The sequence below is a fragment of the Vulpes vulpes genome, chromosome 6, assembly GCF_048418805.1.
Source record: "Vulpes vulpes isolate BD-2025 chromosome 6, VulVul3, whole genome shotgun sequence".
Lineage (NCBI taxonomy): Eukaryota > Metazoa > Chordata > Mammalia > Carnivora > Canidae > Vulpes > Vulpes vulpes.
The window spans coordinates 15,959,798-15,975,689 of NC_132785.1; the positions used below are offsets into that span (position 1 = coordinate 15,959,798).

At 34.8% G+C, this 15,892-nt stretch overlaps 1 protein-coding gene across 1 annotated transcript in view; it reads right to left on the minus strand.

Moving 5' to 3' along the window:
• Positions 1-15,892, minus strand: part of DIAPH3 (diaphanous related formin 3) — a 490,845-nt gene that overhangs the window by 315,759 nt on the left and 159,194 nt on the right. Inside the window, exons 10-14 of the mRNA XM_026009631.2 lie at positions 10,176-10,286; positions 9,770-9,888; positions 8,827-8,943; positions 4,784-4,902; positions 1,781-1,845 (exon numbers count right to left, since the gene is read on the minus strand). Coding sequence (XP_025865416.2) covers positions 1,781-1,845; positions 4,784-4,902; positions 8,827-8,943; positions 9,770-9,888; positions 10,176-10,286 — 531 coding nt within the window. The remainder of the gene's footprint in view (positions 1-1,780; positions 1,846-4,783; positions 4,903-8,826; positions 8,944-9,769; positions 9,889-10,175; positions 10,287-15,892) is intronic.

Below are 15,892 nucleotides of genomic sequence, written 5' to 3' on the forward strand. Positions count from 1 at the left end.
CAGTTAAGGCTGAGACTCTGCTTAATTTCATTCCCTGGGGTAAATGTATTAGTGCATCTGTACAAGAAGGTTGATAATTCAATATTCTCTATGTACTTTCTGACATTTCTGGTCTTCATTTTTCAAATTTATGCACCAAAATAAAGAATGTGTCTAGCAACTATGATAGCTTCCTGCCTAAAGCAAAGTATTTACATGTGTCCTTATAAAGCTATCAGAAAGAAGTTCTTGCTGATATATACAAAATGGTATGGCAATAGAAATCTTTTATGGAGCAAACAATATTTTCTGAATATACCTAAGACATATAACTTCTGACTAAAAGCAGACAAGTAACCTTGAACAAGGTCTTTCTTCTACTTACACATAAACTTTACAATTTCAAAACAATATGTTGAGAAAGGTATCATGTTTAACAACATTAATACATACCATATACCTAAAAATGATTATAAAAGAAAATTTATACTATCTGGGATGCATCCAAATCAAGTACTTGAAAGTTTTCTACTACTTCTCTTGAAGAGTTAAAATAGAACATGAAGTAGAGAGTTTGGAATACAAAGTCCAGGTGAGGGGTCACACTACGACATGATCACCTATCAACTGTAACACGTATGACACTTAAATGATCCATTAATTTGTTTCCTATGTTGCTCCAGGGCAAGGACAGTATCATATTCATAGCTATAATCCTAGCCTGTAGCCAGAGGCTCAGGAGTTATTAATCTCTCACTAAGTGGTGAACCTCAGGACTTCTTACACAGGACACATACAAAGTTTTTCATATATTCCCAGTAACTTATGAAAAACTGTCTATCATTTGCAAGTTATGTTATCTTAAAATATTACAAAAATGTATAGCTCTCTCAAGATTCATCTAGGTTCGGATAAATAAAAAATGTAGCCTCTTAGGCATGGTACCAAACACATAGTAAATGTTCATTTAGTATATGTTCATTCAGGTGCTGGTAGTAGTAATTACCATTTATTCCTCCAATGTGAGAAACCAGCCACAAGAATTTAAGGCAGAGTGACTACTTAAGATGTGAGAAACCCCACAATGGCAACATAAGTTTTTCAAAACTGAAAAAAAGTCTAATGTGTATATGCTGAGCAGACATGAAATCCTAGAACATCACCCTAAAGAAAAGTAGGGAATGGCTGGATGGTCAGCAATACTACTAGGCTGAAACAAGTAGAACCGGTAATATCTGATACCTTTGACCTCTAAAATTAAAGATTTATATGTTCAACTAGATCTTATGAAGCCACTTAACTCAAAACAAAAAGCAAGTTAACCTCTTAAAACTTTTAGATATAATTTCAATCATAAGAGCCTAAGTTATAGGATTTCTTGAGAAATACTCCAATCCTAAAACTGACGCTATACATTTTGTTCATTTATTCATTCACACATTCTTTAAGTTCTGAGGGCCAGGGTTTATTCTAGGTACAGGGACAGTGAATAAACAAAATCCTTCACATAACAACAAACAAAAAACCTTCCTAAAGTTTACTATAGAGGGAAAAATAGACAATACAGGTAGGAAGTCTGATAAGAAACACAAGAGAAGAAAACACAGCATAGAGAGGGACAGGGTTGGAAGTGGAGAGTTAAAATTTTTAAATATAATGGTCTAGGAAATCTTCATCTAGGATGGCATTTGTGCTACCTGAAGGAGGTAAAGAAGAAAGTGGGCACAAAAAGCAAAATGCCTGAGGCAGAAGCATGCCTGACTCTTCACGTAGTCTTGGGAAGTTAGTCAAAATTACTTACTTTCTTGTGCAGTTCTGATGCTTTCTCTTCAAACTCTTCTAGTTTTGCTTGATCTATGCAAGTATCTAAAATTGCAATAACATTTTTTATTCCAGTGCTTCTTAAAATCATTATGACTTGAAAAGTTTAGAAAGAAAACCATAGAAAAGAATGAGAAATAGTGCCAGTAATAAAATAAACAAAACATAGAAACCTAATACTGGAATGGAGAAGGATTTTCCAAGTGTGATACCAAGACCATAAGATATAAAGGTAAAGACAAACGCAAGTATAATTTCAAACTATTAGACAAGAGGAGGAGAATGTTCAAATGTAACATGGAATATTCAAAGGTTTCTATCATCAATTCATTAATATTTTGAAGGAAGAAGATAATATCCAACACAAGTTAGGAAAATGGGCAACGGTAATGAACCGAAAATTAGGAACAACAAAGTAACGGTTGCTAACACGTATGAGCAGATTTCATTTCACCTAATACAAAAATATAAACTGTATTTAATGAGACACAGATTAAAGATTAAATGATCCAATAATGCCAAGTGCTGGAGATAGCACAGAGAAACTGACTTGCCTACATAAGTACATGTAATGGAAGTATAATTAATGAATTTTGGCCAATGAATAGGCAACATGTACTAAAATTTAAAATACGCATTTTCTGTTATTCAACAATTCTATTGTTAGGATTTTGCCTTTAAGCAAGAATGTTCATTAAAATATTGTTAGCCAACATCTGGAGATAGATGTCCATCAATAACTGCTTGATTAAATAAGCTACAATATATATGCACATGATGGGATACAATGCAGAAGAAGGGATTCCTATAGATTACCCATAACGTACTTGATCCCTTTTTTAAATACAAGGAATACATAAATATGATTTTAAAAAACACATTAGAGAAGGCTTATGATGAAAAGTAACAACCAAATCACTACACTAAAAACTCAATTCCACTTCTGAAATTCAGCCTCTTACAGTTCTTCTTTTATTAGATTATTCTGGCAGTTAGCTTCCTAACTCTAAATAAAATTTACCATTATTTCTTGATTTATGTGTTTAATATATTATAGATAGCTTCCTATTATAGAAGATGAAAATGGTATTCCTTGTCTAATCCTGTTTATTTTAATAATTTTATTTTCTAAAATGGCTGGCTCTGTAGCACTAAATAAATACTTAAACCTCTGATTCCCCTTATGAAAAGAGTATCTCCTGATTTTCACTCTAACATATGAAGTTATCTGTGCCTCATGTTTTCCAATGTCTCTCTACCCTCATGTCCAACCCCAGGTCCTTACATTCACCTATCCATGTAAATACAGTGATACAGTGGGATTCCAAATCCTTCTCAGCAGATGGACTCTTCTGTTAAGTCCTTTGCACTGTGTCTCTAAGTTTTTTGTAAACATTAAAAATCAACACATTTGTCATAACTATGTAAATATGTTTCACTCATGGAGTCATAGAGTCTATTTCTTTCTGAAGAGTTCAATGTGTAGGGGCAGCCTGGGTGGCTCAATGATTTGGCACTGCCTTCAGCCCAGGGTGTAATCTTGGAGTCCTGGGATCGAGTCCCACATCAGGCTCCCTGAATGGAGCCTGCTTCTCCCTCTACCTGTGTCTGTGTCTCTGCCTCTGCCTCTCTCCGTCTCTCATGAATAAATAAAATCTTTAAAAAAAAAAAAAAAGAGTTCAATGTCTAAATCTCTAATCTACTCAAGAAAAACATTCCTAATAGCCAGGTGGAATAAACTTGGTTTTCAGATACTATTCAAAATAGTCTCACATTTTAGTTTGTTTTTGTATTTACAGTATGTTTTTCCTCATTTCTCTGTCCCTCCCACTACTAAGAGGAACTTCTAATTGCTTCTCCCCTGTGGAGAGAAATATGTACTTTCTTTGTCAGTGCCACTAATTTTATCTAGCTCCTTTCTCATTCTATATATTCCATACATCTTCCTGGACTCAAATATCCTATGAAGAAAAAAAAACACCTCACTCAAATAATGGATATTTTTTCATGTTACACCAAAATTTGACATATACATATTCCTTACACATTAGTTTCTATGTGGGATCACATATCAGTGAATATTATCTTCTCTGTTACTTTAAAATCCATGAATTCTTTACCCATGCAGAATTTATATCAGGCATTGGAATTTGGAAAAGAGTGGTTTACAGAGTCATGCATATTTTCCAAATGCTGACATCTCATTATCCAATATCAAAATAATCACCAATGATCTCATCAGAAAAAAATTTGAGTAATGGGAAGCTGTCAAGCCAACAATAGCAGATGTAAGTTTTCCAAAACTCAAATTTTACTTGAAAGCTTGAATTTGATCATTGGTAACAAATTCTATCAGTTGTTTTCCTTGACATTACAGACCTATTTCATTTTTTAAGAAAGTGTGTGTCAAACAGTCACACCTGAGTAGCCACAGCTTTTATGATGATCATCCCTTAAAAGTAAACAAAACGAAAACAAAAACAACCAATTCAGCTTATAGTACAAGCAAACACACAGGTATTTGCTCCTTGTACTTTGGTAGGCAGAAGTGCTAAACATGTATAATTTGTTTTGTCATAGGGGATATTAAAATAATGTGTACTCAAGGGTTAGACTTTTAATAAAATAGTGTTTTTCAGTTCTTTATCAAGGACACTCAAATAAAACACAGCAGTTTCTAATGTTTTGTTTTACTCGGTGTGAGGAATACAACAGCTACTAACACGGTTTGGTGTCACTGCCTTGATTTCTAACCAAGTGCTAGCAGTTTGACCCACAAACATTTACATCACTAGCACAAGTACCAACACAACGGAAAAGGCAAATAAAGTCTTAGTATGGTTATGAAAATAGTTCTGACTCTTTGGATGCCCTGAAAGGGTATCAAGGGCCCTCAGGACTCTACAGGTCACAACATGAGAACCAATGCTGCAAAGTAGGGAATAATAAAATGCTTCCATTTAAATATTAGAGAAATACTCACCAACAAACTGACTTAAATCTAAATCCAGTCTTTTCCGATATGTGAAGTCTGGATCCATCCCATCTCTATGCAATACAATCTGAGATACACACTCATCAATTAATTTGAAGTATTGTTGCCTAAAACCAAGAAAAAGAATAAATGTATACTCAACTTATTAGTGTAACTTAACATCAAAATCAAGTACTTTGGTAAGCTTCAAGTTCAACAATTTACACCTTTGTATAGTTCCAACAATTGATAGGTCAGATCTAACACAGGAGTGAGAGTAAATACAACAGTCATCACTTTCCTTCCAGTGGTCTTAAGACATTAAATTTTTATACTAATTTAGCCAATATAGTGCCGTAATGATAATTTGTTTTACAAAAATCAGAACCTTGACTTATTTACAAAGCATTAAAAAAAAAAATTAAGATGAAGTGATATGTGCTTAAAAGCAGTCCTCAACAGAGATCAACCTACCACTCTACCATACTAACATAGCTACCACTAATTCATTTCATTAACACAAGCCAAAATATATTTTTTTTTCAAGAAAATTCTTTGGAAGGTTCTTAAAATTCTACATAAACTATTTTTAGAATGCTTGTGGAGTTCAATTAAAAACTGATACTGTAAATTATATACAATTCCAAATAAATATTTATTACTCAAAAGACAACTGAAAAAACTTAGTATGACAGTTTTTTTGTCCAAAAATTAAAGTTTAACTAAAATTTCCATACAGGGATGTTTTCACTATAGCTTTTAGTCCACCGATGTTTGTAATAAGCAAAAGAACATCCCTTAAAACTTAAGTCAACAAATTTAAAAGAAATATTCAACAGATTTAATGACAAAATCAAACTAAAGTGACAAAGGGTGGGTGCTATCTCAATGAGGTCAGCCTTTCATCCCAAGCCAATACTAAGACTCATTTCTTCCCTCAAAGACTTTTGACCCACTTTTCCTCTACACATTTTTATCATGTGGCATATCTAGTCACTTGAGTTTTTCTTCTCCCTAGAAACTGTGTCTCACTTGCCCTTGATCTACTTACCTCACACCTAATAAATGACCCATTGTGCTGAATAAAATTCACAACAACTTCACATTAGCAAAGACAGCAAATGCAAATGGTCATTGATTATGAGAAACTAAAAATGTTTAAGACACTGATCTTGGGTACATACCAAAGCAAGATGGTATTACCAATGCTTTCCTCAAAACTTTTTTCAAAAAAAAATAGTCTCCCATTTCCTAATATTTTGCCATAATAACCCCATTTATAGTTAAGGTACATAAATTGCATACACGTTTATATCTATCACATTTGAAAACTGAGATGATATATTCCACTATTTTTTACTCTTACCGAATGTTACCCTAGTGTTGTTTTAAAACAAACAGACTTTGAATTAACAACATAGGCTATTTTGTGTGCTTTTTCTTTAAATCATAAACTCAGTAAATATTTTCTCACCTCCACAGTTCTCACTGATAAGTTCATTTACAAAGTAACTGAAATTTCATGCAAAAACTCTTTCAAGGCAACACTAGCAAAATAAATAAATAAATAATGTACTTCTGGATTCCAGAAATATATATCTAGAAAATAATCTCCATGAGCAATATTCTAAGTCAGTAAATATGTCAGAGGAATAGGTGGATAACCTAATTAAGGGATGAACATAAATTGTCATTAGTTCACTGATATCTCATTTTTGTTGGAGAAATTTAAAAATCATCTTCACTTTCTCTTTAGTATTTTTACCAGATATCAGAATTATCTCCCATGTACATTCAACTAGCATAATATTTTGCATATGTAAGCCATGGAGTTACAGAATTGAATTTGATCTTCTACTCCACCCTCCAATTATCTTTCTGCACTTCATTTTTCTTGGGGGCAGGGGCTACCTTTCATGTACATTCTCAATCAAGTTCCATTTCAGTAAAATTTCCTTTTGTTCCAAATGAGAAAGTAAGCTAAATTTCTAATTTTCGTATCCACTAATTCTTTTAAATGGGAATACCTTGCATTCTAAAATAATGTCATTTATAAAAACTTCTAAGAATATCAATATTTATTTAGAATGTTCATTAAACAAAAAATGTTCAGATAATTAAAGATTTAAGGGAAAAATCTAGGTCCATCTTAAGATAGTAAAAACCAAAAAAAATGAAGCTAAAACCAAAAGAACAATATTCATAGAACTGCACATCTCTCAGTGTGAATGTTACTGTATATAAAAAGTTAAATAATTTTAAATAACTATATGACAAATTATGTAAATGACTATAATCTGACTCAATCTTGTAATAAAAATATATGCTCTATAAGAATAAATCACAACAACAATAAATACCTATGAGAATTTGGGCATATGGGGGAAAAACATGGAATTGTCTTGATTACAGTAGTCATAGGAGGAACGATAACTTCACAGGGACCGTTTTTGGAACAAAGACAAAGGTCCTGGGGCTTACAGAGTCAAAGAAGAATCCAGCATAGATAAGAATCAAATTAAAAATGTGGTACTTGAAAAATGACCAAAATAACTGTCTATGCCTCAGTAATGTCACTTTGGTGATGCTACAAGTTTAATTTTTCTCTGAGACTCTTAATTCCACTGAAGTGAGAAGATTGCCTGAGCATGTCCTAGGAGAGTTGAGCTTTTCAATCTGTTTTAAAGGTAGACACAACCGCATGACCTCTTGGAGCACAGATTAAGGGATTAGGGTAAAATGAAGGGATCAAAATAAGATATAACCCCCCTGACTGAAAAACTTTGAAAGCAAACAATATTCTTGAATTCTTGAAAACTCCAGCAGCATCAAACAGAGGTTGACAGAACCAACCATACAGGGATCAAGAAAAGGATGGGGTTACTTTAGAGTAAGTGGAAGCTTCGATTTTATTTTTAAGAACATTTGGGAAGAAATATAGTGGCATAATCAGCGAGGTACCTCTGATATTTAAAAGTATTATTTAATCAATGTATTAATATTTGTATTTTAATCAATGTATTAGTATTTTATTAATACTTTTGTCTATGTACTAGTATTTTATATTAGTATTTACAGGAGAAATAGATAAGACAAATGATCTGTACTCATCCCAAAGAACCCAAGTTTTAACTTTTTTTTTTAAACTATTATTCTATTCACTTGTTAGGTATGTCAAAAGCCTGAACTACACCCTCTGATGTCACCCAGAGTGAATGAGACACGTCTAGCAAATTTTTCTGCATGAAACTAGAAATGATATACTACCCAAAGTATTTGAGAATGAAATTTCAGCAAAACTAAAGGCAACAAAAATGGTTTTATATTCAAGGATCTCAGTTCCCTCATAAAACAGTAACAAAGTGGAAAGAGGATATAGAGAGCATTTACTGAGGGTACACCATGTGCCAGTTATTTGGCTAGGAGTTTTATCCATGCTACTATATTCCATCTTCATAACCACCCAGCAACTTAGATGCTAATATCCTTACACAGCTACTGATAGATAAGGTACAGACAGGATAAACAATCTGTTAAGCTCAAGATGGCTAGGATATAATCAAACTTGAAATGTCATTTGTCTAGCTTTTCTGATACATTAGCAACATTAAATGTAACTGTATTATCAAGGCACTTTCTAGCTACTTAAACACTAATAAAAGCAAGGTTTAGTACCCTTCATGTAACTTTTAAAAAGAAACTTATCAACATCATTCCTACTACCTAAAGACTAACCAAAAAATATTATACATCATATGATAAATTAGTAATTTGTTGCTAGTTCACATTTTTATTAGATGAAAACTTGTTACCAAGAATCCACTGGAGCTTTAAAAATAACGGTAATATCATTTTACCATCACCTGTCTAAATATATACCCAGAAGAAATGCCACATTCCATGAGTCAATATTAAGACAGAAATAAAAATCTGAAACTTATTCGTTTGCCCAAATGAAACATCAGGTGATTTTCATAATTAATAGAATTTTATTAGCGAAAGAAAACATAAGAACATAACTTCTTCTTACCTTATAAAATAATTCCTCTTACCTTATACTATAATCATTTCGAATCAGCAAAAGGTGCTGAAGAATAGAAATGAAATATCCCTCTGCTTTAGTTTCCTTAACTGAGTTCCACACCATGTTGTAAATATCATATGCTTCAGTAAACTGATTAAGGAATATATGGATTTATTTATCCTCTACACCAAACAACTGCAGTAACGTGGCATAGAAACTACTCTCTATAAGACTTCAAAAGATTATTATGTGCCTTAGCCTAGAATAGGTAACATGTATAGTCAATGTCAAATAAAACACAGGTATCTAGGATTCAGAGTACAGGAAAACATTTTGCAAATGACAATTTGACCTGACTCCCTGGCTTCTCCTCCATGATCAACTCCAACCACTCCCCTCTCTCAAGCCAAGCTTGCTGGTGTCAAGGGTAACAGGCAGCTGGTTGTGAATACTATATTAGGTTTTCAGAGTGCCCTTATCAAGAGAGCTGCTGCCAGGCACTATCCACCATGGACAAATAAGCCCCAGGGGAGGACGAGAACCTGGTGGACTTCTGGAAAAGCACAGAGATCTGCAGACCCATAGAGTTAAAAAAAGGTCCACGTGAGTGTGCACCCAAGGCATAGGGCAGAAGCCAACCAGCAGGATAAGGGTACCTTACTCATTTTAATGTTGGAAAGTATTAGGAGAGGGGAGGTGCCAAACATGAGAAGGAAAAACAGACAGTACACATACATGAGAGGCCTAATAGAATCCATCTGTAGGCAGTAACGTCTATTTACATATGCATCTACTCAGAAAAACACACATTAAACTAATAAGAAAAGTTTATATAGAATCAATCTGATTCATAAAGGTTTGACTTTATGTTGTTTATACAGAAATGGCTTCAGAAGTTTAATATTTTGGAAGGTTGGTTGGGGTTTAGCAACAATTTTCCGTATTTCACTAAATTCAGAACAAAAGGATATTCAAGTTCAGCTCTAATATCTTCAAGGCGATGGGAGAACTCAAGCAAATCTTCTTCCTTATGCTCATCAAAGACTTTAAGTTGGATATCCAGGCTATCATTCTTCATACATTTTAAATCCTACAGGCATTAAACAGAAATGACAATTAACGGTTTTCTTTTTAATAATGCAAAAAAGTTAATGAAAAACATAAAAACAATAAACCAACCATTTGACTGGATTTATAGCATTCAAACACTTAAAGTGTTAAATAATACTCACATCTTATCTATATTTCACAAATTTTTATACTCAAGCCTTTTTTCCCCCACAGATAAATTATTCTTGAAGGTAATTTATCTAAATTTCCCCCTATTCAAGTACTCCTCTAATTTAAATATTAATAAGGAGACTGCAGGGCACTTACTGGCAAGATCTCTTTCAATCCACAACGCATAAATTCATTTCTGATGTGAAGCCTGAAGTCCAAATCATCAGGAGATGTAACAAGGGCATTGATGAGCTGCATACACGCTACCTACAATAGATTGCGCAGTGAGACTTAGGCTCGGATTCCAACATTAAAGAGTCAGAACTGAAATATCAAGGTTTCATTCTAAGAATTATCAAATATCTTCCTTCACAGAAGAATCTATTAAAACAATAGGATTTGTATAAATTATTTAGTCAATTACATATTAAACAAGAAATATGTTTTCAGTGGAGTTTTGTTTTTTAATTTTTCATCTGTTTGGGGGTTCTCATGGAATAGGAGAGAGAAACATTAGGCCCCATACCATTTCATAAAAAATTTCACTCTAGCCCAAACTTAATTTCTTGTACAAAAATATCATTCCACGCACATACAACACAAAACTGAACATCCTAGTTGAGAAATTATCTCTATTGGATATGTAATACTTACCTAAAATAGAGTGGTAAAATAACTTGCCATTCATCAAGAGAAACCCAAAGTTCTAAACACTTCAAGGTCAGCAAGTGTCCTGAATTTGGTTAATGGGGTTGTTATAACAAAAACTATCTTACCAGCTCTGCACACTTAATTAGTAAAATTAACCAGGCAGTCGTTCTTAAACTTTGGCAAGAATTCAAAATATATGTCATGTTTATTCCAAAGGCATAGAGAAATTACATAGCTAATTACATCCTTTACTATATACCTTAAAGGATAAAAATGTAAAAATCTCTGTATTTTCCACTTATTTAACTCTCCAAATTTCAAAATGGGTCTACATTTTCTTTTAAATTACTGGATGAAATCTTTCATTCTCTAAAATCCCTGTAATCGAAACAAAAGAGATTGAAAGCAAAAGAGATGGTCTCTAGAGAAGCAAAGCATTCTTTGTTGTTGATGACGATGCTATTTTTCTAACTCTACATTCTACCAGAGTCTAACAAGAATGACTGGCTTACTGATCAATATGTTTAACCTCATGCTGTTCCCTAAATTGTCCTTTCTCCATCCCTTAAGGCAAGGTTTATATGAATTTAAAATGCCTTTTTTGGATTAAGACACCGACAGGGGTCTCAGGTCCTGCTGGTTGAAATATATCGTAATTATTGTATTTGATGTCTAAATACTAAAATCTGACCAGCATGCCTCTACTGTCAAAACTTAAGACTATTTAAACTGGAGGAAGGAAATGTGCCAGAAGATAAATAGGGAAAAGGGAAACATTTAAAATAGAAAGAAAGAATAAACTTAAAACTGAGGCTACCTTTCCAGTACACTTCACTCAGCTATAACTGTCTCACGTCACAAAGTTTAAAATGCTTTCTATCCACCTCCTTGCCAGGTACCTGGTACCCACAAAAATAGTTTTTCAGCAACAGTATATAATCTTAAACGATTTCAAAGGACATTTAAATAATGTTTCTCTACATTTAGAGCAATTAAATTAGTATTAGTCTCTAGGTTTCTGGAAAAGATGTGAATTATAGACAACTCAAAGCAGCAAAAATAAGCAGCATAAAAATTAGCAGAAAATATGACCTAAATGTAAATATGGGCAGAACAATAGCAGCCTGAAATGGAAGAGAAAGAAGGGAAAAGGATAATCCAAATTCTTTCCAGGAAACATCCTAAAAGGCAATTTCCTATAATTTTTTTTTTATTATTATTATTATTATTTATTTATGATAGTCACAGAGAGAGAGAGAGGCAGAGACACAGGCAGAGGGAGAAGCAGGCTCCATGCACCGGGAGCCCGATGTGGGATTCGATCCCGGGTCTCCAGGATCGCGCCCTGGGCCAAAGGCACGCGCCGAACCGCTGCGCCACCCAGGGATCCCGGCAATTTCCTATAAAAGCTGAAATAATGAATTTAAGTTAATTATCTAAAATCCCTTCCCAATTCTAATGGTAATTTGCTATTATCATAACCTATAACTGCTCTTAATCAAGGTCATGTAAACATGTCTATGAATATGTGCAAGTACATAGCAAAATGCAGTGCTTCCTTACAGAAAAATTATTCTATAATCAAGGTAAAGATCAAAGAGCTCTAGGTTTTCAACATGTACACAGACATACATAGATCCATTTTATCACACAATTTCACACCAATATAGCATACCAGCAGAAACAGGTGCCAATATAGCATCTATGTCATCAAAATCAATTCCTACAGACAGTGAGTGGGAAAGGCTTGGGAACTATAAAGGTAAACAGGATATATTGCCTACCCTCATGAAGACAGATACAATCATAGAAGGAATATGTTCCACATATAAGGAATATGGAGAAACTAAAGACAAAAACAGATGGATAATAGCACAGGCCTTTCTTAAGGATCAGTAATAAAGCAGCCTGATGAAGTGAAGGGTCAAGCTGAGATGTTCTAAGCAACTAAAGAATGAACATGTTATAGAAGCCATGGGACCTTCCACTTAATTACAAGGAATTCAGATTTCCTGAGTAGTTAGTGAGGGTGGGAATGGAGAGAGCAGTACAAGAAGTCATGAGAAATGAGCCTGGTCAAGACGACAGGCTAGGTGAGGCACAGTCAGAAAATTCAGGTTCAACTGGAAATAAGGGAAACCACAAGGAATTCTATGTAAAGGAGAGGGAAGAGTAGAGGTAACAGTATCAGTTAAGAAACTACTATAGAATCAACTAGTGAGCACTGATGAATGAGAGCTTGAACATTTGAAATGTAAGAAAAACTGAGAGAATTTGAGGGTTGAGTGGACATGGGGTTGACTCAGAAGAATTCATGAGAGACTCCTCACCTAGGAGTCAACTAGATAGCAGGTAGTACCATTAACAGAGTTATAAAATTCAAGGAGAAAAACAGGTTTTAGAGAATAGGATAAATCTCCACTTTTAAAATTCTGAGACTGAAATGTACATTAGGAGAGGCACCTGAGTGGTTCAGTACGTTAAGTGTCTGACTCTTGACTATCTCTGGTCATGAGATAGAGCCCTGCATCAGGCTCCTAGCTGAGCATGAAGCCTGTTTAAGCGGTTTGGCGCCTGCCTTTGGCCCAGGGCGTGATCCTGGAGACCCGGGATCGAATCCCACGTCGGGCTCCCAGTGCATGGAGCCTGCTTCTCCCTCTGCCTATGTCTCTGCCTTTCTCTCTCTCTGTGACTATCATAAATAAAAAAAATAAAATAAATAAATAAAATAAAAAAAGATCCTCTCTCCCCAGGTGCCTGGGTGGCTCAGTCAGTTAAGCATCTGCCTTTGGCTCAAGTCATGATCCCAGAGTCCTGGGATCAAGCCCACATCAGGCTTCCTGCTTAGTAGGGAGTCTGCTTCTCTTTCAGCCCCCCTCCCCCTGTTCATGTACACACACACACACTCTCTCTCTCTCTCAAATAAATAAATAAAATCTTTAAAAAAAAAAATTCTCCCCATCCCTCTGCCCCTCCCCCACACACTCTAAAAAAATAAAAATAAATTAAATAAATATACATTAGGAAATCATTCATTCATTAAAAAAAAATAGTTATTGGGTACATAGCCCATGTCAGCTCAGGATATTAAAAGAAGCTCATGGAAGTAATGGTATTGTGATATTCGCCATGCTGTTTGATGTTCCAAAAATGAAGCATACATAATCTTCATTACTTTGCACTTAACATATTGTTTCAATAGCATGACAAAATGAACTTCCCTATGGAATAGAAGAGGATAAGAAAACAAAGAGCTTCTGCTCTCCTAGAAATATCTTAATTTAACTAAAGCTTCTATCTCTGAACATCAAAATACAGAATTCACCCTTTGTTTACATGCTCAACCATTTCACTCTCTCCAAGACTATTTATTGGTACCCACTAAGCACTTCTCAGTGCTAGGGATACAGCTATGGAAAAAGACAGAAATCACTAGGAGAGATAAAGAGTCAAGACTGACCCCAAGGTTTGTGGCCTGGGTATTTCGAAGGATGGGATTATCATTGATTCAGATGGAGAAAGAGGTTTGAGAAGACCTATCAGGGGAGGTGGGTTTTAGAGATGTTAAGTTAGAAATATCTATTAGTGATTAGCATTTAAAAAAAAAAAAAATGGAGAAGGTAACTGGCTCTAGGAGAGCCAGGTTCAAGAAAGAGGTTACCAGAGCAACTGCAAGCAAAAATAAGGGTCTACATGGAACCACTTTGGAGTAGCAGAGAGAAAAGACCAATAGGGTATTTCAATTGCAGGTTTTGCTTTAAAGGCTGGGGAAATAAAGCAAAAAGGCTTTATATTTGCCTTTTGATGTAGAATATGTAGTGATGTAGAAGAAGAAAGATTGTAATGCCCAGGGATTACGGGAGGAAAGTGTTTTGACAGTGAGAGTGACCAATTGAGTCAGGGGCTCTAATAGGTCAACTAAGATGACTATTAAGTTACAGGTGCATTTGGCAAATTGATGACTTGACAAGAACAGTTCCTATAAAGGGACAGAGCTGCTGTCTCAAGTAGGAAAACATTTACTTTCTCATATATACCACATGCAACCAAGATATTAAAATTGGCACTAGAATATTCTCCTCCTTCCTCCAAACGCATCTTAATACTTCAGTTTATTAACCTTTGGTTTCAGCAAGTAAGGTGTTTCTCTTTAGGTGTTAAATCATGGACTCAATTCTAACAGATATTGCAAGCTCATTTTGTTACTCTTGTCTCAATTATCAAGGAGGTAGCTTGCGTGAGAAAAAGTATTTTTAGCCTAACCTGTAGCTGGAGGGCTGTGTGTGTGTGTGACCAACTCAGGATTAGGATATAGCTGAAGGGATGTTTCCTCAAGAGCAGCAGCAAACAAAAGGTTCACCGCAAGGGATGGGACCGGCAAAGCCCACAGACCAAGTCCAGGAAAAGGAGCAGCAGGAAGTGTAATTACAAAGAGTGGAACAAATGTCAGCAATGCAGGAAACTAGAAGGCACAGATGCGCATCAGGGGGCCAAGTAAATAAACCGTAAACAGAAGTCTCAGAAGAGATATTCAATATGAGGGACAGAGCTGGTCAAAGGCAATCTGAGGAACAAGGCAAATGATCAAGGAAAAATCATTAGACCTAGAAAGAGGTTAATCAGCAAGACAAAGAAAGGAACATGCCACCATCTACATCACTTCATCAGCAAAGTAGTTTTCTGCCCTTGAAAATGGTCACGTTTCTTCATCTGTGAATACCCATCACCTAAATTTCCTCTCATACACAATTTAACTTACTGCTAACTATCACCATGCTCAGTGAAAATATGAGAAAAAATAAACACATCAAGAATCTTTAAATTTTGACCAAAAACCTGTGACCCTTTCAGACAAACAACCTGAAGCACAAAATTCAAGGTACTCTTAACAGGTGTGATGCCTGAGGCTCAAACATTAAGCTTATCCAATTTTTTCAAAGGCCACCAGAGCAAATGCTTTGTGTCCATGATTGTGCTGAAGGAACCGAGAAGGTATCTGACAGCCAAAGCAAGTATATTCTTTAGAAAGCTCATACTTTGGTTAACATGTTCGTCCTGAATACAAGTAGAGGTCTTTACAAGTAAAATGATGGCTATACAACACTCAAAATATATCAGCTTTATAATCTAAATTCACATTATAAACAAGTACCAGTCAAGTACTTACATAAAAATTCTATCAGAATCTGTGAATAATTATTATCTGGGCCTGGAAGATACAG